General features: G+C 42.3%; 2 protein-coding genes and 1 pseudogene across 8 annotated transcripts in view; 1 reads left to right on the top strand and 2 right to left on the bottom strand.

Annotated features, from left to right (window-relative positions):
* Positions 1–1,576: 1,576 nt before the first annotated feature.
* CCDC184 (coiled-coil domain containing 184) lies at positions 1,577–3,539 on the bottom strand. Its single transcript, XM_019748366.2, has one exon. The coding sequence runs from the start codon at positions 3,397–3,399 to the stop codon at positions 2,809–2,811; it is 591 nt and encodes a 196-aa protein (XP_019603925.2). The 5' UTR covers positions 3,400–3,539; the 3' UTR covers positions 1,577–2,808.
* A 4-nt stretch (positions 3,540–3,543) lies between these two features.
* ASB8 (ankyrin repeat and SOCS box containing 8) overlaps positions 3,544–27,270 on the top strand; it is a 30,110-nt gene continuing 6,383 nt past the window's right edge. For 2 of the 7 annotated variants that reach the window (XM_019748363.2, XM_019748362.2), the window contains exon 1: positions 25,087–25,412. The gene's annotated coding sequence lies outside the window, so the exon portion shown is untranslated. Of the gene's footprint in view, positions 3,933–25,052; positions 25,762–27,270 lie in introns of those variants that run through there. The other 5 variants (XM_074325778.1, XM_019748365.2, XM_074325776.1 and 2 more) reach the window with 4 other exon arrangements.
* Positions 15,627–16,830, bottom strand: LOC109456193 (ERO1-like protein alpha; annotated as a pseudogene).

The following is a 27,270-nucleotide window of genomic DNA, read 5'->3' on the forward strand; positions in this document are numbered from 1 at the left end:
AATTGCAATTTCTTGTTCCAATTGAAAAGATGAAAAAGTGACTGAAAGTAACGTTATTTCCTTTTCAGGACTCTTAGACTCTTGATTGGGGAATAAGGGACTTTCTTCTCTGAAGATCCAAATAAAAGAGCAATTAATAGCATGGCTCCCATCAAGGGTTCTTTAAGTCAGAAGACCTGGGTTTAAGTTCTGCCAACTGCTAGCTGTGTGACCTTGAGCAATTCTTGGAATCTGTTTCTGGAACTGTTAAGTGAAAATAATAGTACCTACTTTGTATAGTTGTTGGGAGATAATATTGGGCATGGTGTCTGGCACACAGTAAGTGCTCAATAAATGATAGCTACTATTGTTGATATTGGTGCTGAATACTGGAACCATAACAGGACCCTATCTCCTAGCCACTTCCAGGGACACATTCCCACTAATATGCTTTAGTTGCCTTCTCTAGGGCCCCAGCCCACATTCCCCAACCGCTGTACAACTCGAAGCTTCCTCTGGTCATACTATGTGTACAAGGCTGGCCCCCAAGACCTTTTTGGCCCATAACTGCATGACATTTATGATGAAAAGACCTATTTCAGCTTGGGAATCTCATCATCCCCCTTTACTTGATTATTCTGAAGGATAAGAGTTCTTTAGGTAGGGAAGGAGTATATAAAAAGAGAGTTTCTAGAACCTTCCCTAGGTAGTTTTGTTTTCCCAGAAGAGCCAGTCATCACCATCACACCTCCCGACCCCCACCAAGAAAACTACATATAAGAAAACTAACATTTGCACAGACTTCCCAGGGGCCTTAGATAATTTTCTCCCCTACAACTTTTTGTCCCCATTTTACACATACAGAAACTAAGTCTCAAGAAGTCAGTGTTGGAACTGAGATTCTGTGATTCCAATGCTCTTTTCACCTCTCTGCCGCAAACAGCAGCAAACACACACACACACACACACACACACACACACACACACACACACCACCCTATTTCATTCTTCTCCCACATTTTGTTTGGGATAGCCTTGGGAAATCTCCAACGCCCAAGGGAGCTGACTAGAGCTGTTGTCAGTCTAAGCTCCCTGGGGAACACCTTACCGGCATTCTCCACTAGAGGCCGGAGGCAGTTATTGCGGTTTCCTTTGTGATGTGTCACTCTGCCCAGAGATCCCCGGCAAAACCTCCAGAACAATACCCTCTCCGGAAACCTCCCAGGAAACAGGTGTCATGCCTGCCATTCCAGGACTCAGATTTGGAAATCATTTATCAGGGGCCAGGTGTCTTCACTTGAAAAGAAGTCTCCTGTACATCTGGAGTTCTGGCTACTAAAAACCCTAATTAATTTGGGAGTCTCAACACGTACCCTTTCTTTTCCCAGTCCAGCTGGAGGTCAAGGTCCAGGATGGAAGGGAAAGCAGGTAGAGTTGGCAAGGACTGTCCAAACCAGGGCAGGGATGGTCAACTCCTTGGAACTGGAGGCAAGGAGAGAGGAGGGAAGGCATGGTCCCTGCGGTTCCCACTAAGTCCTGGTCCATGCAACGGGCCCAGAAGCCCGACCCTGACATCGCCCTAGGACCAGTCAGCAAGGAGGGGAGATGATACCTCTTTATTAAGATTAATACCAAGGAAAGCATTCAGAAGGAATACACAGAGGAGGAGGAAGGGCACACAAAGTCACCACTTGAGGAGATGGGAGGGAGGCACATCAGTTAAGAACCTCAGGACAGCCACATGCTCCATGCCCTGGTTGTGGGGGAAAAGAGGAAAGGAGAGGGGAAAGCGCCATGATAGCCAGGGGCTCACAGAAGGGTCTGAAGCCCCCTGAACCTAACACCAGAGCCACAAGCCCTGCCCCTAAGGGCTCACACACTACTACACAAGTCAACACACGTAACACACACAAGACATTATGGAGGCAACACCGAGAGGCAGCAGGCAGGGGACATATTGACAGGAAAGGAACTGAAGTTAAGCGGGTGTAGCCAGGAGAGAGACAGTTTTTGGCTGCGGCCCCCAAGAGTCCCTCAAATGTCCCCTAAATCTGGGCTGTTGCTGAACACCCCAAGTCTCTGCCTGTGAACTGGGCTCTTTGTTCTCTAAGCCCCAGTGGGTGGATAAAGCAATTCCAGATGAAGTCAGTGGCAAGGCAGGATCCGTTCTGCATGCAAAATCCTAGAGGTCGACCTATTATGTCTTCATGCACATTCACAGCCAGCTCCTCCCAGCCCAGGGGCCCTGGGAACCCCATTCTCTCAGATTCCTAGGGCTGCAGTTCCCTCCTCAAGCTTCCTTTACCAATCAGCAGCCGCAGAGATCTGTGAGGGGGAGAGGCTTCTGTAGAGCGCTGAATATCTTGGATTTCAGCAGAAGGGTAAATTTTCTGTTGCCAGAACAGAATACCCCAATTCCTTAATTTCTAGGTAAATCGTTAGAGACTATTTGCCATAGTCCTAGATAAGTCCTTTTTCATAATAGAAAAAGCAGCATTTTATTTACACAATTCAGGGGTTCTCCTGTTGGCTGGGCAGGGGGAAAGGAAGGTTAGAGAATGGATGGGAGAGTCCAGAGATGGGCGCTTCCTCTCCGGGAACCTCACCTTTCCGCAGTTTGCTACGTCTCGCATGGTTAGGCAGAAAGAATTCTTGATGCTCCCAAAGTCCTTCACCCTATCGATCTTTCCTCCAGGGAGTCTTTCTCTGCCTGACCCACAAGAGCAGCGATCGGAGTGAAGCGTGCTGCACCGCGCTGTTGAGTCCGCTGGCGTCATGCACTCGGAAACCCAAAGCCAGCCCGGGAAAGTAGTGCCCCTCGCAGTCCCCTCACAGGGAGGCCTCGCCCTCCAGCTGCAGCAGGGTAATGTCGGGCAGATCGAGGGGCTCCACAAGTGGCCCGGCCCCACCAAGGAGACCAGCACGGGGGCTCTCGAGGCGCTCACAGTGACTAGTGGGTGTGGCGGAGCGGGGCATCTTCTTTTCGTCCTCTTCATCGTCGTCTTCCTCGTCCTCAGGATCTCGACCCAGCAAACCGCTGTCCTCGATCCCAGGAGAAGGGGTCTCAGGTTCTTGGGGGGCTGCCGGGAAGCTCCCCTGGCCGCCGACCACGCCCAGGCCACCCTGGCGGGGCGCCGTGGTCATAATCTGGCACATGGAGACGATGGCCCGCTGGTTGGCGCACACGTCGTCCGAGAGCACCTGGATGTGCGAAGCCTGCTCGTCCAGGGCCCCCCGCATCGCCCTCACGTCCTCAAACAGGGCCTGCAGCTGGGCCTTCAGGTGCTCCATGAGTTCCTTCATGCCGCCGTTGTACTCGCCGGAGATCACGTCCCCCACGGCCGGCACGGTGGACACCTCCAGAGGTGCCGGCATTTCGCCGCCGTCCTTGGTCATGATCTCCAGCAGACCGTCCTCCATTGAATGGCAGAAGCGGGCGGTGGCCGCTCTGGGTCCGGTCCAGCCCGGCCTCCAGAGTGGGGGAGGGGCGGGGAGGAGGCGAGGTCCCGGGAGGGACTGGGAGGAGCCGAGGGAAGGGGCAGCTCCCGAGAGGGGCGGGGAGCCGACGTGAGGAGACGAGTCCCGGGCAGAGGGCGCGGCAGGATCCGGGGAGGCCCGGAAGAGCCTGCGGGACGAAGACCCGACGAGAGTCCCAGGGCCGGCGTCTCTCCCGCTTGCCCCGGGGCGAAAGTGCCGTCTCTTGCTGCCTCGCCTCCTGAATTGCGCTCGTGTCAGCGCCGCCCTCCCGGAGCCACGAGCAGCAAGTGCCCGCCGATTCCCTGGATCACAGAAGCGTTCGCGAAGGGACCCGGGTCGAGGCCAAGGCCAGCAGCAGGTCCAGCGCGGGACTCCCCCCCGGCCATTAACTGGCAGCGCCTGCAAGTGTGACAGGAGCGGCAGGGGCGGGCTTCCCAGCAGCGCCGCGGATGCTCCCGTTTCCAAGGCGACGCACGGTACGTAAATGACGTGTCTCCATGGCAACCAGGAAGTGGAGAAGAAAAGGGAGGATGGCTGGGAAGCTGCAGTGGGGCTCTGGTGTCTGAGCTAGCGGGTGGGGCGGGAGGGGAGGGTACGCTGCAGTGGCCTCAGCTGAGGCTGGGAAGAGCGTGTGGTTGCACTATTTCTTAGGGAAGCATGAGAGCAGTGTGCTGCATAAACCCCCAGGTCCGGGAGAGGTCATCCCCTTTCCTAGTCTGGGTGCTACACACTGAGCCTACTACCTAGGAAGGATATTCACCTGCCCGCAGTCCTTCAGAGGATTGCGCTAGAGCCCAGTCCTGCTTCTCTGTCCTCCGGCGGTCCGCAGGAAAGCAGAGAGGATACGGAATCCTAGACGAGCTGGGACGCGGTGGTGCCCTGGAGCCGGCCCGGCCGGCCTTAGAGGTGTAGAGGGGGGAGGACACTCTGGAGGTTTCCGCATCTCTATTCGGCTTCTGCAGTAAATCAGCCCTCTGCGTGTAGATACAGCACAGGAACCGAGAAAGAATGAGATTCCCCCTCCCATATGAGACCCACCCACTCCTACCCAGGGCACTGGGAATTTTTCCAGGATGGTGAGGCAAAGTACTTAAGTTTTGAAAAAGAAAGCTCCATAAGAGAAGAGATTTTTGTCTCTTCCGTGCCTTCCATCACCATCAGGGAATCCCCAGCACCTAAAATAGTGCCTGGCACGTAGTAAGTAAGTGCTCAATACATTTGTTGAATGAAAAACAAGAACCCTATGTCCTGTTTCCCCATCGGTAACCCTCCAGCCCACACATAGTGGATTTTAGGAGACCTGAACTCAGTTTTGTATCTGCCACTTTTTAATTCAGAGACCTTAAATAAGTCGTTTTCCTGATCTGTTAGAGGATTGGACTGGATAATTTATAATGTTATTTCTGAGTAACCCTCTGCATCAGCTCACAGGTGGAAAGGATGGCAGTGTGTGGGATGGGTAGATGGGGGGGCTGTGTGTAAGGATAGCCCCCCCTCCTCAGGCCTGGTGCCCAGGTACAGACCTACACTGAGTGTCTCAACCTTTGTGACAATTCCTTTCCCTACTTAAGGGGCGAAGTGGGAGGGGAGCAGGAGGAAGAAAAATGGGATTTAACATATTTCCAGATGACTTCAGATTGAGAAGTAAACAGCACCTGCGCAGCAGCATACAAATATAACCTTGGTCAATTGGAGAAGCCAAATGATCAGAAACCAAAAATAAAGTTCACAAGAAGAAATAAATCTGGGGAGGAGAAACAAACTATATCACTCCAGGATGGGGGACAGCTAAGTATGAGTGAGTGTTTTGTATACTGGTGGTTCAAGTTTTCCCTGGTTGTGTACTCTGGTGAGGAAGAGTAGGACTGGCCCAGAGGAACTCTTATGGGCACGAAAGAACTGTTTGGCTTATGCCTGTTTTACTGCTATTAAAATAGAAACAATTGGGGAAATACCCTACACAGCAGAGTGTTTAAGGCATTGCTGATATAATAAAGTATTGTGCACCCATTAGAAATTTGATTTTCTAAACAAAGATATGAACAAATTAAAACCCCTATAGTATTGTATTTTCTAAAACAAATGATCCCATCCTATTTGCTTGCTCATTCCTTCCGTACTCATTCCACAAACTTGTGGCGCTCTCACCTTGGTTATCTCTCCCACCTTTGTCATGTGCCCTACAGGTTATTCAGAAAGCTCAGGAGAAAACAAAAATGCTTTTCCTTGGTTTCCCTAAGCACAGCTGACCTTACCAAAAGACTTTACAAAAAAAATCTATACTCTGCTCTAACCAGAAAAGACGGTTGTGACTTGCAGGGTTTTTTGCCTGGGTCTGTAGCTTCACATTTCTTGACCAGCACTTGGCATGGACTTGCTGGCTCCTTCACCCTTCAGGTGAGTTCTTGCTTCCATCTACAAGGAGTGACCCTGTCCCCAGTATAGGGCCTCCCTCTGAACCTTCACCTTACATTAAATGTAGCCCCCATCTCGTAGGAGCTGGATTATACCATCATACAAGGCCCTTTGCCACTATTGTTGAGGATACCGCGTATGTCAAGTCTTTCAGCATAAGATTACATCGTGCTCCCAGAGGTGCTGGCAGAAGTCCACTGAGAGTACAAGGGGTCTGAGCCTAGAGGGAGGGGAAATTATTGGAGAAGCATGAAAGACCATGGGAAACAGGGGCAGAGATCAAGGGGTGTGGCTGATCCACTCAAGCTCCAGGTCAGACATTTGAGAGCCACGGGTGGTGGGAACTGGGGGAACGGACAAATAGCAGAACTTGAAAACATAAAGAGGAAACAATTGGTGCATCAGATTCAGAACCAGATAATTTTAGGAATTCCATGTGAACATGAGACAGGGAAAACAGGAGAAGGGTCTAGTCTCAGAAAATAAGGGGGGCAGATGCAGAGAATGAAGTAGAGCCTCAGTTATCTTGCTGGATTACAGGGCTGGGCCCTCTGGACTCCAGTGCCCCAGGGTTTGTTGAGTGGATCCATTCCCAAGGAAAAAGAGGCTGAATGGGTACTCTGGCCATGTCGCTGGAGTATTCACACATAAAAAGTATGCCACATAGCAAGAAAAAAAGAAACCCTGCATACTCTTCTTCTGCTTCCCGCCTTTCTCTGTCTTCTGGGAATCACCTAGCTGTTCTGTTCCTTCATTCCAGTCTCATAGGCCAAGGAGGGGAATAGATTCCATGCTGCATACATGTAAGTCTCCATATAGGTACACCTAGTTCCAAACATCACATTCTCTCTAAAATTATGATTCTCAGTAGTTCTGCCAGTTTTTTCTAGCTGTTCTGTAGTTTATCTCCAGTCTCTACATAGCTGGCATACTTTTTGCATTATAAATCTAACAGTCATGGTGAAGACGCTCGCTCTGTTCATCTAGGTCTAGAATAACTGTTTCATCCATAGGTCCACAATCCCCAATATGTCTCCCCAAATTCAACTTTTATGAAGCTGAGTTGCCTTGTGGCCCATCTCGGCATGATATCACATTCAAAAGAAACATATCTAATAGCCAAATAGAATTAAAAAGCAATTTAGATTTTTTATTATAATCTCTGGGAAAACTCTAAAGGGGTTTAGCATAGAGGAAGACGTCTTATACTTCTCTTCCCTACTTCTTTATTCATCATTCACTTTATGGCACAGCTGTCTGCCATTCTCTCTCCTTTCTCCCCAAACACCCCCAAACTTTCTCTCAAGCATGGCCCTTGCTTTTTCACTGCCTGCCCCCCTTCACTTCTTGGATGTATCCTTTTTCTCTTCTACGAGAAGAAACTCCTTGTTTCAGCTCCTTTGATTCTGTCCCCCATTCCCCATCATCTGCACAGGTGTCAGGAGCCCCAGCTGTCAATGACAGGGGTCCCTTCTTGGAGGGTGAGAAAGATTGAGAGGCTAAGAATACTCATATTGTTGCAGGTTTTGTCTGTCACATATTAGACTAAATTTTATCAGCCTGGGAGGGAGGTTTGCCTCTCATGGGGGTTTGCCACCCTTTGCTCATCTCCATGCTTATACAGAGAAATTGGCATGGTAGTTTACAAGAACCCTCAAATCTTTTGAGCCTTTGACTGGAGAGGGGTTCCAACTGCCTACTCTCTCAAGAGACTCTAGTGTCACAGACATGGCCACGAGGTCACACACACACACACACACACACACACACACACACACACACACACCTCACTTAAGGCCCGAGTTACTAGACTTCCAGTTGCTTGCTGTGTGCCCTCAAACTACTTGTAGGAGTCCTAAAGGACAACCCCCACCCCACCCCCATTCCTTTCTCTTCCATATTAACTACTCAGCAAGAATTCCAGGAGACCTTCTAACCTCTCCTGTAGTCTGAATTTCCATGGAAAATAACCTGTCGTTCCAATTAGACCTGTTTTTCTGGTGTTCACCGTGTCTTCCCTCTCTGCATTGCCCACTGCAACAGCTTCTCGTGTCAACACTTGCAGGGGCTTTTCCCCACCTTCAGTGCACATTCAGTCCTGTATCCTGTTCCACTCTGACATGACTGGTTCCAGTCTAGGTTTTGCTGGGTAGTTGGCCACGCACACACAGGCATTCGGAGCCCTGGGCAGGGCCTCATGCACCCTCCATCCTCTCCATATATTTTCTGCCCCCAGAAAGTTGCCAACAGCTGAGGGCCTGGTTTGGCTCCAACTCAGAATCCTCCTCAGGCTGTGAGAGTGCTGTACCCTCTGAGGACACTCACAATTTCTGTTGTCATGGCACAATTTTGCTTGACAAATTGCCTCTCCCAGAGTATCAGTGCAATTTAGAGGAAGTATCTGGGCGGGATACAGACTGTGGTATGCCTGCCACACACTTCTCTTCCAGTTAAAAGAATTTTTAGAAATTTAGTGTTCCTCAGTTCTGACTTATGTGAGCTTCCAGACCCTTCTCACCTGTCATATCTTGAGGAAGTCTGTGGTATTCTAGCGTAGAAATTCATACAAAATTTTCTTGGTCTCACTCTTACTAATACATCTAGTTACGCTCTCTCCATACCTCCTAGAGGCCCTAAAAATACCATCAAAAATGGTTTCTATCACTTCCCCTTTGCTGTGAGGTGCTATCCCACGGCCAGCAAGGCATTGTTAGCTGCAATTTCGCAGCCACTGTGAGGGTGCACTGTGGTTCTATTCCACACGCACAAATGAGGACTGCCCTGGTATTCGTGATGTATCATGGACAGGGCCCCCAACAGTAATCCATAGCTTCCAAATACTGCAGCGTAGTGAGGAGAAGGGCCCTTCCCCCCAACTTTTTCACTCAGACCATAAAGCCCGTGTTTTAGCAAGTCTTGCATGAAAACAGCTCCTCCATCTTCTGTGGTCAACCATGTGTTCACAGGTTATAGGCACAGTACCCGCTTTGTTTTTTGTTTGTTTTAAGGCAAAAGTAAAGTCCCTTTACTTTTCTTTATTCTTCTCCACAGCAGTTATCAACATCTGTTATACAATATTTTTACTCGTTTGTTTGTTTATTGTCTTTCAACTTTCAACTAAGGTATAAGATCTATTATGACGGGGGGTTGGTTTTGTTCGCTGCCATCTCCAGCACCTAGGATAGCACCTGGCACGATGACTCAATAAATATTTGTTGACTCGAGGAATGAATGAAGCCTGAATCCACACCTGGAGAAAGAAACATCTTCCTTAAGGACATGTAGTCTGCAGACCTCCATCTCTGTCTTACCTTAGAGAGCAGTGCTTTCAGCTTCTTTAATTTTGACCATCTACTTTGACGATTTATGGTTTGTGTTCACACAATTTCATGGCCCTTTTAGTGGCTTTTTTTGAACAAAGAAATACTATAAGACACATGGAAGTCTCCACCTCTTGCAAAATATAAAAGTGCTTGCGGCTTTGAAATGAGAGTTATCATCCAGTCACCCAGTCTGTCCCCCAGCAGCATATTCTACCCCTATTCCCATCAGTCTCAAAGATACTGGGGCCAAGTTTTAGTCAGGAATCAAGGTCAGAGGACTGCGTGTGCTCCCCTCCCCTCAATATTGTTTGAGGATAGGATGATGCTAAGTCTGTATTCCCATCCTGTATGTCAAGGAGAACTCCTGACTTACACTCTTATTGTACTAGAGACAGGCTCAAAAAATGTACCCTGCTACTCCTGTTTATAAGATTGGTAGCTAACGAAGAAGAGACAGTATAAACAGAAGTGTTACTGCACTTCAAAGGGAGTGTTTCTCTTCCCTTTCTGTTCCTGAACTGGTAGACTAGTAATTTAGGATAATGTTAGCCCCAGGTACTTTTTGCTGTAATAAAATTGAGGCTGTTTTGTCCTTTGCTTGTGCCTTCCCTACTTCTGTTCTAAAACCAAACCAAACAAAAACAAAAATTATCCACACTTATCAAATATATAACAAAGGACCTATAAAGTTCAGTCTTTCCAGGATCGTAAAACCAAATTAAAATCAAAGCTGGATCAGAAAAACAATACTCCAGGAGTCCAGGAATTGAGGTTAGTCTTTAAACAACCTTAGCAGCACAACTTCAAGAAGACCTTGCTCTTCTCCACAGTGCTGCTGTCTGGGTCTCTAAGAAGTAGAGGGCGATTTTATGTGACATTCACTGGTGATTGCCCAGATCGAATGCATTAAACTGGGACCTGATTCCCCTCAGAGGGTGATCCTGAAATCACTTATCCGATCTCCTGGTCATCCCAGCTCCTCCATTACCATATCATACACCTGCTTCCAGTTGCTTTTTATGTTATTAAAAATCAATTCCCTCTGTTAATGGCCTTAGTGGCTTTTGCTGCTCAACATGAGTACCTCCAAGACACCTCCAGGTGTGATAGATAATAGACTGCCCACAACTTCACATTATTAGAACATTGAAATCTCTGGTGTTTAAGTTGTAATGAGGTCTGTGGGACATAGGCCTCTCGGCTTCATGCTTGTGGACTTTTATTAGTGTTTCAGGGGACATATCTCCATAGAAAAGAGTGGTTATGGACAAAGGTACTAAGAAGATGGAGATGGAGCATGGAGATGATGCCAGGGCTGTAATTTGAGTCTAAGATCTGATGGGAAAAAAGAAATAATCAACAGAGGTGTATGAGAAAAGGAAAAGCTAGAAAAAAATATTTCTCAGTAAATGTTTAGCTCTGAGACAAACTAACACAGAGGACAGAGAGCACCATGGTTCCCTGATTCCACTATGAGGGCAAGAGGCAGGGTGAGGCATTTGAGTAACATTTCTTCAAGTGTTGGGTATGTGAGAAGAAGGAGCCTCAATCTCCTTTTTCAAGAGGTCTCGAAAACTGGGAAAAGTCTTATTTGAGTTTTTGGGGAGAGGAAATAGATTTATTTATCCCTGACACCAGCTTTGTCCGCACCCTACTGCCCACGTTTTAACCACAAAAGAAAAGTTGAGAGAGTCCTGAAGTGATTGTGTGTTTTTTCAAATAAGATTACCATCGTCTCCGATACCCACACATACTTCTCTAATCCATTTCCTCTTCCCCATTTCTACAAGCAAACTTCAGGACCTAGTTATCTCATGCCTGGAGAATTAGTTCCCCTTTCAGCCTTTCCTCTGCACCCTTCTCACTTCTCCCGCCTCCCAATGTCTCTGTCTCCTCACAGCATTCAGAAGAATCCACCTGAAATTCATATTTGAGCCTTTTCACAACCCATCTTAAAATGTCCCAAAGGCTTCCCATAACCTCCAGCCTCATATTTTTTCACCCCTTTCTGCCACACTATTTACCCTCTAGATGCACAAATCTACCTGTAGTTCCCATATACCCAGCACTTTACCTTTATTCATGGTGTTCTCTATGTTTAAAATGCCTTTCTGGCCTTTTTCTTTTCTTTTCTTTTGGACTTTTATTAATTGTGAAATATAATACAAATTTATAAAGTGAACCAACATACATGTACAATGTAATGAATAAAGATAGTACCTGTACAATCACTACACAAATCAAGAAACAGAACATGACAAGCATCTCCCTCTCCCCGCCACCTGAAGTCCCCTTCCTATGCTGGAGTCAAAACCTTCTCCCTCCTAGGGTAGCCTCTATCTTGATTATTATCTTGATAATAATTTCCTTGCTTTTCTTTATAGTTAGTTTATCAATCACATGTTTATACATCCCTAAACAATAAAGTATAATTTTGCTTGTTTTTGAGTGTTATATAGGTGAATTTATTCTTTTGAACTGGATATGAATGGAATCACAGAATTTATTGTTTTGTGTTTTGCTTTTTCGCAATATATATTTATTTACTATTATTATTTTTATTGTTGTTATTATTTTTTATTGGGGAATATTGGGGAACAGTGTGTTATTCCAGGACCTCCAGGAAACATGTCAAGTCATTGTTTTCAATCTAGTTGTGGAGGGCGCAGCTCACTGGCCCATGTGGGGATCGAACCAGCAACCTTGGTGTTATGCGCACTGCGCTCTAACCACGTAGCCAACCAGTGGCCCCCCAACTATAAATTTGTAAAAGTCATCAGTGTTGTTGAGGTACCTGTGCTTTGTTCATTTTCATTGTCCTACTGAATTTCATTGTATGAATATACCGCCATGTATTTATCTGCATTCTACTGTTGATGGACATTCCAGTTGTTTTCAAATTTAAGCTATTGCTAGCAATGCTGCTTTGAATATTCTAGTACATGTCTCATGGTGCATATAACAGAAGTTTTTCTAAAGTTTAGACATATGGATGGACTTGCTGAATCATAGGGTATGGTATGCTTATCTTCAGCTCTACTAGAGAATATCAAATTGTTTTCAAAAGTGGTTGTAATAATTTATACTTCACCAGCAAGGTAAACGGTCTCATTACTCCACATTCTCTCTAACACTTGGTATTGTTAGATTTTTAATTATTATTAGGTTGGTGCAAAAGTAATCACAGTTTAAAAGGTTAAAAATAATTGCAAAAACTGCAATTACTTTTGCACCAACCTAATTTCTCTCTAATATAATCCCAAGCGCCTAGAACAGTGTGCCTAACTCATAATAAGCACACATTAAGTATTTGTTTAATAAATGAATATTTCTTAATTTCCAAGCATGGGACTTTACTAATTGTCTTTTTGTTATTAGTTAATAGTTTAAATCCATTTTAGTTGAAGAACACTTCCTGTTCAATATCAACCTTTAGAAATTTGTTAAAACTTGTCCAATACACAAATTTTTGTTTATAATTGTTACGGATATGCATTGTGAAAGGATGTGTTTTGCATTTGTTGGGTGCAAGGCTTAGATAGTTCCATTAGTACATTTAAAACAAATGTGTAAACTATTTATAAAAATTTTCTATATCCTAAGTGATTTTGTCTACTTATAAACTATTAAGAAGGGATTATTATAATCTTCCACTATGCTTATGAATTTATCCTTGCAGTTCTGATAATTTTTGCTTTATACTATATTCTGGTGCTATATTTAAGTGTAATTTACATTTTTAAATTGTAATATTTTCCTGGTGAATTGCACATTTTTTATTATTAGGTGGTTTTCTTGTTTAGTAATATGCTCTTTGCCTTAAATTTCATTTTGACTGATATTAATGTACTGGCACCAGTTTTCCTTTGGATGGGGTGCATGATATATCCTTTTCCATTCCTCTACCTTCAACCTCTGTTTCCGTAAGTTTTAAGTATGTTTCCAGTATATAACATATAGTCAGATTTTGTTTTGCTTTGCATATTACCCATTTTGGCATCCTTTGTCTTTTATCTAGAGCACTTAGTCCAGTTATATTTAATATTAATAAAATTAATATTTGGATTTAAACTATCTTTGTGGATTTATCTATTTCTCATTTCTATTAGTTTTTGCTTCCTGTATTTTGAATGTCTTTTATTGTGTCTTTAACAATTTAGGATTGTTATGTGCTTTTGCTTAATTCACTGCTTTATCATTATGAAATGATCTTTCTTTATGCCTGGTACTGTTCAATGCTGTAATATTTACTTAGTCATTAATGAAACCCTTTCAGATTCTTTTTATTAATGTTTGAATAGCATATTATCCCATTTTTTCTTTTGCCATATCTATTTAAGGTAGATTTCCTATAGGACAGAATATACATGGGTCTTACTTTTTATCCAACCTGACCATCTCTACCCTTTAATTGAGATATTTAGCCCATTTACATTTGTTATAACTATTGATAAGATTGGTTTTCAATCTAGCATCTTGCCGTTTGTCTCCTATTCATCCCATCTATTCTTTGTCTCTTTCTTTCTTATTTCCATTCCAGTGTTTAGACTAACTGAAATTTTTTTCAGACTAATTGAATTTTTAAATAATTCCTTTTTACCTCCACTATTGGCTTATTAGCTCTTCCTCTTCTTTTTCTTCTGTTTTATTGTCATTGTTGTTGCTTTAGAGCAGTGCTTTCTCATAGAATTTTCTGTGATGGAATCATTCTATATCTGCACTGTCCAGTATGCTAATCACTAGCCACATATAGTTATTTAATACTTGAAGTATAGTTAATATGACTAAGGAACTGAATTTTTAATTTTTCCTAATTTTAATTTTAATAGCCACATGTGGGGAATAGCTATTGTATTGGACAATGCAGCTCAATAATTTAACAATATACACCCTTAATTTATCAGTCTACCTTTAAAGAGTATAAGAATCTTACAACAACATACTTTGATTTCCTGCCTTATGTCCTTTGTATTTTTATTGTCACACTTATTACTTCTACGTATGCTAAAACCCCAAGTGCACTTCTTTTATTTTTCCTTTAGTCATTTATCTTTTCAAGAGTTTAAATTTGAGAAAAATATTTTAAATATTTACCTATATATTTATCACTTTGCACACTCTTTATCCCTTTGGTTGATCCAAATTTTCATGTTATTTTTCTTCTGCCTGAAGAACTTCCTTTAACATTTTATCTTTTGTTTGTTTAAAATAGTCTTTATTTCACCTTTATTTTTGAAAGATATTTTTGCTGGGTAAATCTTCTGGGTTGACCTTGTTTTCTGCTTTGCATAGTTCTTGTAAGAAATCTGCTGGCATTATTTTCTTTGTTCCTCTATAGCAGGAGATGGCAAACTTTTCTGCAAAGAACCAGATAGTAAATCTTTTAAGCTTTGCAAGCCATATAGTCTCTGTTGCAACTACTCAACTCTGCCATCATAGCACGGTAGCAGCCATAGCAAATACATAAATGAATGTGTGGGGCTGTGTTCCAACTAAACATTATTTACAGAAACAAGAGGTAGGCCAGATTTGATCCATGGGCCATAGTTTTCCAATTCCTTTTCTCTATGTAATGTGTCAGTTTTCATCTGGCTGATTTTAGAATTTTTTTTTTTTTTTATCCTTGGGTTTTAGCAGTTTGATAATGATATGCCCTGGCATGGTTTTCTTAAAGTTTATTCTGCCTGGATTTCATTGAACTTTCAAATTTGAAAATTTTTTAGTCGTTATTTAATTTTTTTATTATTTATTTATTTATTTAAGCCCCCAGCTCTTCTGAATCTTCAGTTACATGTATACTAACCCACTTGATATGCCTCACAGATCACTTTGCTCTGGTTCTTTCTTTTTAAATCATTTTTTTTTTCCTGTGCTTCATTTTCTTTTTTTTTAACTTTTATTTATTTTGAGTGTGTTTTTCCAGGACCCGTCAGCTCCAAGTCAAGTAATTATTTCAGTCTAGTTGTGGAGGACACAGCTCACAGTGGCCCATGTGGGGATCAAACTGGCAACCTTGTTAAGAGCACCCGCTCTAACCAACTGAGCTAACTGGCCGCCCCTGTGTTTCATTTTGAATAGTTTCTATTTCTGTGTCTTCAAGTTTTCTAATATTTTCTTTTGTAGTCAACAATTTGCTGTATTTCCTCCTGTGAAAATTTTTAATTTTATTCATATTTTAAATTTGATAATCCTGCTTTTATTCAATATTAAATTATAAAATTTTTGCCACATTATTGAAGTGTTACTTTGACTCACAATAATAGTATACATATTTAAACTTAACTCAATTACAAAATAAAACTGTTCACTTAAGCAGTATAATTCTCCTCTAGTAAAAGTAGCTTTATATAAAAGGTTTGACTTCAAACTTTCATTGCTATCCCACTCTTTGACCTACATTGTCCAGAACCAGGCACATTTCTACAAATTTCTTTAATCAATATTTTGCAGCAAGTTCCTGAAGTTTTCCAATTTTTTTACACTTATAGAAATTCTTCCAAATGCATTAAACAATGATACTATTTCTTGTGTGTTAGATAGAATTCATAAGTGGGGCCACTTTTCTGTCATGTTTCCTGTCAATTTCTTTGCAAACAAGACTTTCAAAGTAGTGCCCAAACCCTGAGTCTGAATCTTGTCCCACAGTTGACATGTAAGCCAACAAACAGTCCATAATTTTGGAAAGATTTCTATAATGCAGCCTAAAGTCTGCCTGTAATTATCTTGCTTCTTTTTTTTTTATCCCAAGTAAAAAATGAATTCCATAAAAATGCAAAAGAAATTATTTGATTTTGTGAAATATTTCCAAGAATAACTTTGTTTTCTGTATCTTAAACTTCATTGCCAGTAAATAGTTGAAAATCTGGGTGCCCAGAGAATGGTAATACTTTAGATAAAATCCTTAATTCTTTTCAGTAGAGAAAATGCAAGTTCTTGAGACTTCTTGGACCTTCCCCTTCAGTCATAATTCCATCAAATGCACTGGTGAAATTCTGTAATGTATGTCTCCATTTCTTCTCCAAACAGGTATCGTGTAAAGGCTATCTTGCACTCAAATGCTCTTTAATGCCTGCGTGTAGTCCAGATATAAGTCTGTAGAATGCCTGCCCCCCTTTTTACACAGTGACCTTATAGCTATTGGTGAAAAATGTTCTCTTCACATTTCCCTTGACCAAAGCCAAAATATTTAAAGGTCTTTTAATTGCCTGTGACTTGAAACAGTTTTCTTTGTAGATGATTATATTCCCTATCTTCCAAACATCTGGTCTCTTATAACTGTGTAAAGTTTAGGATTAAGAACAAAGTACGTGTTCAGTATCAGGGTTTTATATGTCCTCAGCTTCACCGAAATTGTCTGAGGAATCATCACACACCTGGCCCCCTGCACAATCTTCTGTGTTTCTTCACTCGGATTCATGCATAGCGCCAAGTCATTCAGCTTCTTCATATCCTTCAGTGAGATTATCGGTTCTTTAGAATACCTGTAGTTTACAGATTTAATGTAACTTTCACAAAAACACTAAATTTTTTAATTATGTGATTTTTACATTTGTATTACTTACACTGAATTTGTTTACTTTAGCATATACTATAGATAAAACAGTTTCACAATACCAGTATTAGTACTAACACTAAAACTACAGAATGAAATTTAAGGGTTCTTTGCAGTTTATTTTGTTCTTAGACTATATCCCACTAAAGAAGGACAAAGTCCTGTTTCTAATAGTCATTTGAAATAAATCTTTCTTTTTGGTTATGTTACCAATCTCATACACACCTAGTTTTCTTTCACTCGTTTTCAGTTTTAGGGATTGCTTTTTCCCCCCCTCTTTTTAGTTTAATTGACTTTTCGAATATGTAAAATAATTGCATGATTCTAAAGTCAAAACTATATAAAAAGGTATAGCCAGAGTCTCCCATCCCCATCCCCTGGTCCGAGTTCCCCCTTTCCACTTCCTATAATAACCATTTTTATTTGTTTCTGGACAATTGTTCATTTTGTCCAAAAAGTAGCTACCATATACACTGTTCTGCACCTCACCTCACATAATACGCGTATATTATGAACATTTTATAGCAACACGTAGTAAAATAGTCCTCATTATGCTTATAGCTTCAGTGCTCCACTATGTACCACGGTTTATGTAACTATTCTCCTCCTCACTGTTGATAGTGTTTGGGGTATTTCTAATCTTTTGCCATTACAATAATGCCACAATGAATAACCTCGTGCATTTCAAGTTTGTGTAGATGTACTTTTAGTATAGATTCCTAGAAAATGTGATTGCTGGCTTAAAGGGTAAATGCATCTATTTGGAATTTTGCTAGATGGTACCAAATTCCCTTCTTTGTAAATGACTCTTCAGTTCATCTAGGAGCTCATAGCAAAAATCTAGGAGTCACTCTTGGCAATAAGTACCTCGTCACCTCCAGCTTATAATCAACCACCAAGTTTTATCAATTCTTACCTTAAAGTATTTCAAACTCACTTCTCTCCCTTTCTATGGTCACTACCCTAGTCCAAGCCCCCATTGTTTCTTGCCTAGATCACTTAACTGCTGCTTTTCCTTTTGCAGTCCTTCCCTTTCTGTAATCCATTCTTCATCAGAAAATCAAATGATCCTTTTATAGATGTGATCATAAAACCTATCAATAGCTTCCTACTCTTTTGGGATAAAGTGTAGAACCCTTAACATGTCCCCCAAGACCATGCCTAATCTGGAGCATCCCTACCTTTCCAGCCTCAACTTGTGCCCCCCACCTCTTTATTCTGGCCTCTTCCAACTTCCTAAGCTCTTTGCCTCTTGGAGTCATTAAATAGTCTTTTTTCATTTGCTAGAAGGCCTACTCCCTACACTTCCTCCACACTTTTGATCTGATCATATCTATTCATCTTCCAGTTCTGTGCTCAGGGAAGTTTTCATTAACCTCCTAGTCTGATTGCTCTACTGAATAGTCATATTGCCCTCTATACTTTTTCTTCTCACTACTGTGGTTATTAAGGCATTCAGGTGATTCTTTATTTAATGTTTATTTCTCACATTAAACTATAATTTCCCTGGAGGCAGGGCCCGTGTTGATCTTATTTTCAGATAGATCTTCAGCATCTATCACAAGGAACACAGTAATAGGAATTAATAAGTATTTGTTGAATGAATGAATGAATGAATGAATAATTAATAACTATTAAACTCTGAGCAAGAAGCCTGAAGGAACAAATGCTCTATTTCCCCTCCAGGGGGAGACATACTCCAACTAGAAAAAGCGCAGGCCTCAAGAGAGCACAAAATTCTGAGATCAACCTAACTGTGCTTCTCAAGCCCCTGAAATTGATTCAGAGAATCTAGTCATTTCCTTGCTAGTAGGATTCTCCAGATCAGTCTGGACCACCCACTGGTACCAGGCGTTTGGGCATTTCCTCTGTTAATTTTCCCCCCTTGAACAATCTTAAAATCTCTCCTGCTAGAGTTGTCCACTGCAGTCTTGGTTTGCTAGGAAAGTTTTGCTGTAACTGCCCAAATTTGGGGGGAAGTAGTATTATGTGTATATATAATTTAAAAACTATCACAAACATTGTTATTTATATTCTTACTGTAATGTTTTCCCCAAAATTCCTCAGGTAATCTTTCTCTATGCTGTCTCAAAAGGTTTCAAAATTATTCTGATAGTGAAAAATATTGGTGACATGTAGGGCCCCCAAAAATAACAAAATATTGATGAAAAACTGATTTTAGAAACACAGTGATTTATAAATTTCCCTGGGCCTTGGGGAAACTTACAAGAAAGAAGAAAAAGAGTGGAGTTTAATATTGACAGCATGTCCGCTTCTGAGCTGTTTCTGAAAGAAGTCCTTGTTTAATTCTGGTGACACATCTTGGGAGACTACCCCTGCTGCACATTAATACTGTTCTTTTCTAAGCTGAATTACTTTCTCTAGGACAAGGTTTAAGTGTATAAGAAGTTTTATGAGGCTGACATATTTCTCTGAAAATTTTTTTGTTTTTCTTTGCTGTATTTCCAAAGCTCCCTGGCAGTTTTCCTTTTATATGTGCCTCTGAGTTCTTTCCCGATCAGGGATCAGTATATAGAGGCATTCCACTATTCCTTTTTTGGGGAGGTTAGTTCACTTTATGGTAATTCAGTTCGCATTTATCTAATACTGTGTGTTTGGGACTGTGCTATGGCAGGGAGGTAAGTGCGGGAAGTCTAAGTCTCTGTGCTAGAAGTGCTTACAATGGAACTGGGAGGACTACACATTTGGTAACCTCGTTGAACAAATATAATATAATACAAAGATGACATAGATGAGAACCAACATTTATGTAGTTTACAAAACCACTCTTCACAAATGTGATCTAAGTTTTGTGAAATTCACCCTTGGGGGAGGTCCTGTTACTCTCACGCTGTTGTACAGATGCTAAGACAGGTAAAGTAACTAGAGCTACTATCAGAACTGGAACCTTGGTCCTGATGGTGTTTGCATCATATTACATTGTTTCTAAAATGAGGAATATGCTATAAGCAATATCCCTAAAAATTGAGAAATTCAAAGTAAAGAGGAAATAGATTATGTTAATGAAATAAAACTTATTTTTCCCAACTAATCGGACACTTGGATCTTATTTTTTCATCCTACTTTGTTAATTTTGACTGATCCCCTCTCTCCTTTGCTCTTAGGGTATCTCAAACTTCCTTTTGTTTCTTTTCTTTTACTTTGGTGATAGGAGAAGGGCTTTTTTGGAAGGAATCACTTCTTACTTAAGTCGCCTTTCTTTAGGAAGGGTGTCAGGAAAACTTTGCCATCAATATTAGCCAGGTGGCCCCTGAAAAAGGATAAAGCTTTTTCAGACAGAAGAGTGAGTAATGAGTTCTGGCCAGAAGCCAGAAAACGGTTATGAAGAGCTTCTTGTTACCACTTAGAGAGATTGTAAGGCAGAATTCCTCTCCTCCAGCACACTGTCACTTTAGAGGATTGCACTCAAAATCAGGAAAGAGTTTGGAGCCAGCAGGTAAAGAAAGGAATTTTTCACTCCAAAAAGGCCTGTGGTCAATAGGTAGCCACAATGCTCAAAGAGCAAGACACCCACATCTGTCACCTGGGACAGCTTGATGGCATCTATCCATGGAGACTGGATACTGACACAAGTTGAACAGTGATAGCAACAATAATTACAAGCAAAACATTATTATCAAATTTCTAGTTCGTTTCTGCCAAGGTCTGAAAATAGAAACACTAGTTGCACTGTAAATCAACCCTAACTAATGAACACTTCTTGAAAGCAGAACTGGAATTAGCAGGAGGGAGAAGAAAAAATATTGACTTAAAAGTTTTATGAGAGGGCTGGCCCGGTGGCTCAGGCGGTTAGAGCTCCATGCTCCTAACTCCGAAGGCTGCCGGTTCGATTCCCACATGGGCCAGTGGGCTCTCAACCACAAGGTTGCCGGTTCAACTCCTCGAGTCCCACAAGGGATGGTGGGCAGCGCCCCCTGCAACTAAGATTGAACACAGCACTGAGCTGCCGCTGAGCTCCCAGATGGCTCAGTTAGTTGGAGGCACGGGCTCTCAACCACAAGGTTGCCGGTTCGACTCCCACAAGGGATGGTGGGCTACGCCCCCTGCAACTAGCAACGGCAACTGGACCTGGAGCTGAGCTGCACCTGCCACAACTAAGACTGAAAGGACAACAACTTGATTTGGAAAAAAAAAAAGTCCTGGAAGTACACACTGTTCCCCAATAAAGTCCTGTTCCCCTTCCCCAATAAAATCTTTAAAAAAAAAGTTTTATGAGAGATACAACACATATAAAAAAACTTAGGGAGTCACTTGTAATCAAAACATGAAGAACAGAAATAAACTGAAATATATATAGAGAGTTAGGATATTGAATGCAAGATTCATGGGATGTCATCAAAATACAACTTTGTTTTTTGGCTTTTACCATGTTTTAAAAATAGTCATTGGGAAGGGATAATCTCCCCCTGCTCCTGAATGGAAAAATGAGCACATTCCCTGACTTTTTGTTTCATTCTTCCATAATTGACAGTCACTTAAAGTGAAAAAAAAAAGAGAGAGGCTTGATTTAGTAATTAGAATGTTGCCAGTCCAAGATAGTGAATGAATACTTCAGTCTTCATTCCAAGTTACTAGGTAGTCTAAGACTTCTCCTTCTCCCCCTCCCCTAAGTAAGGCCTCTTGTGACTGGTGGCTGCCTGCATCCAGCTTTCTGCTCAACTTACCTCCACCCCAACTAACTAACTGCTATTTGATCTGCTGTGTGGAGGAGGGAGGACAACTAAGGGGCTAGGGCAGTTCTGTCCTGATAGGCTGGGTCTGTACTACCTGTGTCTGGCAGATAGTTAGAGTTTACTCTTTTTCTTGCAGAGTGCTGTTAAAGGTTCTCTGAATATTGCCATCATCAGAGACCTCTCACTGGAGTCCCTTTGGCCTAGACTGACACAGATGGTTGCCTGTCACATCCTGTGTAGGTTCTAGGATTCCTGTGTTCATCTCTAACTTCTGATCACTGGGTCCCTCCACACCTCTAGACAGCCTTTTTGAATAGATGAATGGCAACCCCGTGCTGACTGTCTTGTATGTGGCTCACATCTGGTCCAGAGGAACATTTACACATTCATCATCCGTACCACATCTGGGAGTACTAGTAGATCGTAGTGCAGCCACCTCTGCCTTGTGGTACCTCCTTCTTTAGTTTTATAGGCAAGAGTTGGTGCAATTCTCTGTGTTTTCAAGTATTGGGAACAATTTCTAAGCTCTCTAGTCCCACAGAAGCCCCTTTTTGGCTTGAGGAAAACATACAGCCCAAGTACTGCTTTTCCCTCTGGGTGTGAGCAGAGTGGGAACTCAACAGCTCAAACAAATTTCTCCCCAAGAAAACTCTTCACAGACCCTCCTTCTCTCTACCCTATCTTGATCTCACCATGAAGTAGAACTATTTTTCAACATTCACTTTGTACATAAAGCTTCACTGAAATAATAAACTTTTATTGCAATTGACTATTTGCAAATCTGTCTCCCAACCCTTGATAGAAAGGGAATGTGTCTTTCCATCTCTGTCTACCCTGCATTGCACTGCTGAGCACAGAGCCTAGAACCTAGAACCTAACACTGTCCAAAAAGTGTTTGATGAATGGATGAATGAATGGATCTGAAATCTCCTTTGGTTGTGCAATCGCTTCTCAGAGACACTATAAAATAATCTATATGGATCGTCTATTGTAGAGTCGCTGGGAGACTCTAATCATTCTTACATTTATAAGACGCTGGGAGTTTCCCAGAATTTATATACCCCTTTTTTTACCAGCCAAGAAATTTTGAGACATGAAACAAACACAGGTAAAAAAATTTGTCTTTTTTCAAGGAAGCAATGTATAAATAAATATGAGATAGTTCAGGTTTTTAGGAAAGTTATGGGATGTCAAATCAAACCTCAGAAAAGAATTTCTCCCAAAGCTGTGGGAACTGTGGAAAATAATTAGTTTATTTCAAAACCCTAAAGCTGGACAAAAATAATAAAGAAACAAAAAATTAGATTAAAATATTTAGCAAAATGTTAATGTGTTAAATATAAGTGATGGATATAACAAGTTCATCATACTATTTTCTCTAGTTTTTTTTTTTTTTTTTTTTTTTTTTGGTGTGCTTGAACATTGTTTTGATAAAAATAACATTTAAAACTTGAAGCTGGGAATTACTACTGTCTTTACATTGTCTTAGAAATGAGCCAGAAGAAGCAAAAATGGAACAGAAACTGTAGACTTGGCCATCTTATAATTAAGCCTTCATAGGTCCCATTAATATGTTAGTGTTATGCTAGACATAAAGCTGTTCTTATTTGGACTAGGGAGTAAAAATTTGGAAGCAGGAAGTTTTGCTTGGGCATTAAGTATATTCAGAATTTATAGAAATAGAAGGATATTTAGAAATTACTTCAGCCAGTGTTCCCACTTTACAAAAAAAAAAAAAAAAGAATGAAAGAACTATTGATCTCAGAGCCAGGACAAAAAGCTAGGTTTTCTGTACTATGGTTTTTCTTTCTACCACCCTGGTTGGTACATGACATTGAACAAGAGCTGCCAAAGCATGGAATCTCAGAGAAGGGACAGATGCCACCTTTCAACTGTGGTACTTTCCTTTGCTGGGTCCTTTGACTCTATCATTTCTGTTGTGTTCAGGTGGGGACCTCCTTCTTTTGTGCAGTTGATTTTCCAAGACAGAGTGGTGGACCCACCAGAGCTAGACCTAAAAAGATGAAGGCCAGAGAAGCAGTCACCAAACCCTCATTATGTCAGGTGTGTGAAGCTATACTCCACTTTGAGAAAACTATGGGTGGTGCCAAGCAAAGCATCACCTTGATCTATAATAGAAAGAGGGAGATTTAGCAGGCCTGGGCCCATGGCATCATGGAATGCAATTTATTACATCTCTGCCTCTTATCTTATTAATTCTGCAGCCAAGTAGGATCCAAGGAGCTCAGGGGAGAATATACTACTGGGCTATTAGTGTAAATCACACAGTTCTAGACACAGGAATGGGAGTTTGACAGGTACTGACTGAAACGAGGTTAGATCTGGACAAGGTATGTAGGTGGTTTGATTTTTCTTGATTTTTTCCTGCTGGTGGGTAGCCAGGAAGGACTAAGGTTCACAGATGAGCTCCTCTATTTTGGATCAACACCAACACAGGTATGCCTTGCTCCTATGTTTGGAGGTTTAATGTTCTTTAGGGCCCAAATATAGGTTTCTGGTTTAGAAGCAGTGAACACAGAATCAAACTATTTCCAGTTCACTGATTTGATCAAATGCCTTACAGTAGTTTGGTGGGTTGGGGTGGGGAACTCTAGCTTCCACATAATCTCATTCAGGTTCCTTCGAACTTTCCCAAATAAATCTATGAATTAAAAACAATATAGTTAATATGTAGCTACAGTTTCAAATCAACTCCCCAGACTCCCTCCCAATCAGAGGGCTGCCCCTAAACCTCTCTTCCACAGAGCTGTCAATGACCAAAGCAGCCTTAAATCCAGAGTCTGGAATTGGTGGCTTGCAGGCTGAATGTTGACTGCTTTTAAAAACGATTTTTTTAAAAAAAGAAAAAGTTGCCAACATTTGCAGTTTGGGAGAATTCACTTTTTTAAAATCTGGATTTCAGTTTCTTTTGAAATATTAGACAATCTCACCACAGTAGAGTGGCAGGAAGTGGAGGACACATTCCTGCATGGCAAAAATCCTTTTCAGTTTGGAATTCAGAGGAGGCTCACTCAGGGCATGATCTTTTCCAGTTTGCCGCCCCCTCACTGAGGTATATGAATTGTCTGAGCCCTGCTTTACTTTCAAACTGGTTATATTTTGTTGCTTAGAACAAGCTTTGGGGAATGGGCGCTGGGCACTCTTGGGCAAACGGGCTGCCAGGTGGTCCACAGCCTTTACAGTCTGTGTGGGCTGCTTCATTCTTCACATACATGGGCCTCTATGTGCTCCTGGCTTCGAAATGTTTATGCTTTGTATGGAAATTACATCTCAGAGGCGTCAGTATCTCCCCGGTGGGCAGGGTTATTGTCAGCATGTACCTCTTTTTCAGTCCTCAACATTTGGGCTACTACACCTCTTGGATGGTTGTTTATCTTTGGTATAGCTCCTTCTGAGGGAGGGTGGACAGTATCCAGCAAGGTTCCAAGGAGCATAGTTGCGTTCCAATATTATGAGTAATGCTGGAAGTCTCTTTTATTTGCCAAAGACATTTCTTACTAACAATTTGTCTCCTAAAATACTGAACCAGTGTAGCGAATTTGGGAATAATCTGGGAATGAGATGCCCAGGCCTGATCACAGACGGAGACAGTTGGAGGCAGCAGAGGGCGTGGACGAACGCACTGCGGGCCTGGACCCACAGATTCGGTCCAACAGCCGGGACCAGTGAGTTTTGTGTCCACCGCCGCTCGGCGGCCGAGAGCGCCACATTGCGCCTGCGCACAAAGCCTCAAGGCTATGCGAGAAAGTGACCGGTTAACTAGACGTGGATAGGACAGATGCTTCACCAGTCTGCGCAGGCGCGTTCCGCCCACAGCCACTGCTCGGTGCGCAAGCGCCCATCCTAGTCGCCTTCAGGTCCTGTAAACAGAGGGCTCCACTGGAGACAACTTCTGCTTCCGGGTCACGTCTTGACAGCGGCTTTCACGACCCAGATCAGCCCCGCGGTTTGGTGAGTGCGGCCCTCTCTGCGGTAATGCCTGCAGCCAGGCTCCCTAACCCGGTGCACCATACCCAGTAACGCTTCCTCCGCTCCCCGCTCGGGGTCCGCGAGCCCTCGAGGCTGAGACATCGTTCCCGGCCTTGGGGAGATCCGAGCGGGGGTTGGTCCGCCTCTGTGGGTCCCCCCGCGCAGATTGTGCGACCCTGTTAAAGGACAGGCCCCGGGAGATCTGCGGGGATTGAAGCGATCTTTGGGGAGCCCATGCGGAGAGTGACACCACACGTCCTCCCATTTCGTGCCCTTACCCTCCGTCCCCTGCCTCGACGAGATAAAGCTGCCGCGAGCCCTCTCTCAGCAGGTGCGGTGGGTTGGGGGCGCCTCTGGCGGGGCCAAGGGTCTCCCCGCCCGGGCGGAAGCCAGGGCCTCACTAGCACCACAGCTGTTAAATATTGCCTCTCTCCCACTTTGCTGCTAGCTTCGCAATAAAAGCGCCTTGGTGTTTTCTCTGGATCCGAAGGGAAAGAAAACGGGGAGAGGGTTTTCAGCTCCAGCAGAGGAAAGGGGCCTCTTGGGGGTCAAACCGTGCACGGGCTGCTGTCCGGAGATCGGTCGAGTTTAGACTTCCTTGACCCTTCCTGACAGTGCATGTTGTCAATGTGCCCTGGAGTTTCACTACTCACCAGTATCTTCGAGGCAGCAGCAGAGGACCACTGGTCATATTCTGAGTTAGGAGTTCTGGGGTCTAAGAGCGCCCCGAAAATGATTGCAGGGTTTATTTAGCTTCTTCCGATTATCATGGGCTAGAAACGGTTAACAGAACCACTTCAATCTAAGCCTTCCACTTCAGATGCTCTGTCTTCTGCCCCCATTCTTGGAATCGCTGACTCAAATGCCTCCCCCCCCCCCATTTTTCCTTGCAACGAAGAAGTGTAAGATACAGACCCTTGTCTCTGAGGAGTTTAGTGGCTGTTGGAGAGATGAAAACATATGCCAAGTCTAAACTATCTAGAAAATTTGAGAGAGACATATAACAAGTGTGTAACCTTATTCACTTATAATAGGGGAGAAGAATTCCCAATTTGAATCATTGATACCTGTGAATCGAATATTTTTAACTTGTAATCTATTAATTAGTATTATATATATTTTAAACAGATAAATGGCTAGTAATTAGAAACCATTAGAGTGTATAGTATGTTACATAATATATGAGCAGATACTCTTATCACAAAAAGCAAAAATTGCATAGTATGAAATGACCAAAATAATTTTAGGATTTTTTTCCCCCTTAGTAATCATCATATACATAATGTGCTTAATTACTGCAAGGCTTGAATTAATTTTTTTATTTTTCAATTACAGTTGACATTTAATATTATATTAACTAATATACAGGTGTACAGCATAGCGGTTAGACATTTATATGACTTACCAAGTGATTCCTCGGGTAAGTCTAGTACCTACCTGGCACCATCCATTGTTGTTACAATATTATAAGTCTTGAATTGGTTAGGATCCGAAGTAATAAGCTTTACATTAGTTCAATAGATATTTATTGAGAAGCTGGCATGTACAGGGCACTATTGAAAATAATACTGTATTTACCCCCAAGCAACTTATAGTTTAATAATAACATAGATTCCTAAACAGTTACACCTAGAGAGCTGTACTTCATGGTATTTTCTGTACAGTTTTTGATATCTGCTTTTTCATTGAAATGCTCTACCTTGTTTGCTGTAATTTTAATTGTTTCCCAAATAGTACTCATATATGGCTGTTACACAGCCAAAACTTTAATCATCGTTGAATTTAAGTATATTGCATTATTTTTTTTTCTATTCTAGAATTCTTTGTCATGTTGTGGTTT

The sequence above is a fragment of the Rhinolophus sinicus genome, linkage group LG02, assembly GCF_036562045.2.
Source record: "Rhinolophus sinicus isolate RSC01 linkage group LG02, ASM3656204v1, whole genome shotgun sequence".
Classification (NCBI taxonomy): domain Eukaryota; kingdom Metazoa; phylum Chordata; class Mammalia; order Chiroptera; family Rhinolophidae; genus Rhinolophus; species Rhinolophus sinicus.

Bases quoted from the DNA above. Each gene is read 5' to 3' on its own strand.
- CCDC184 (XM_019748366.2), bottom strand. From the start codon at position 3,399: ATGGAGGACGGTCTGCTGGAGATCATGACCAAGGACGGCGGCGAAATG.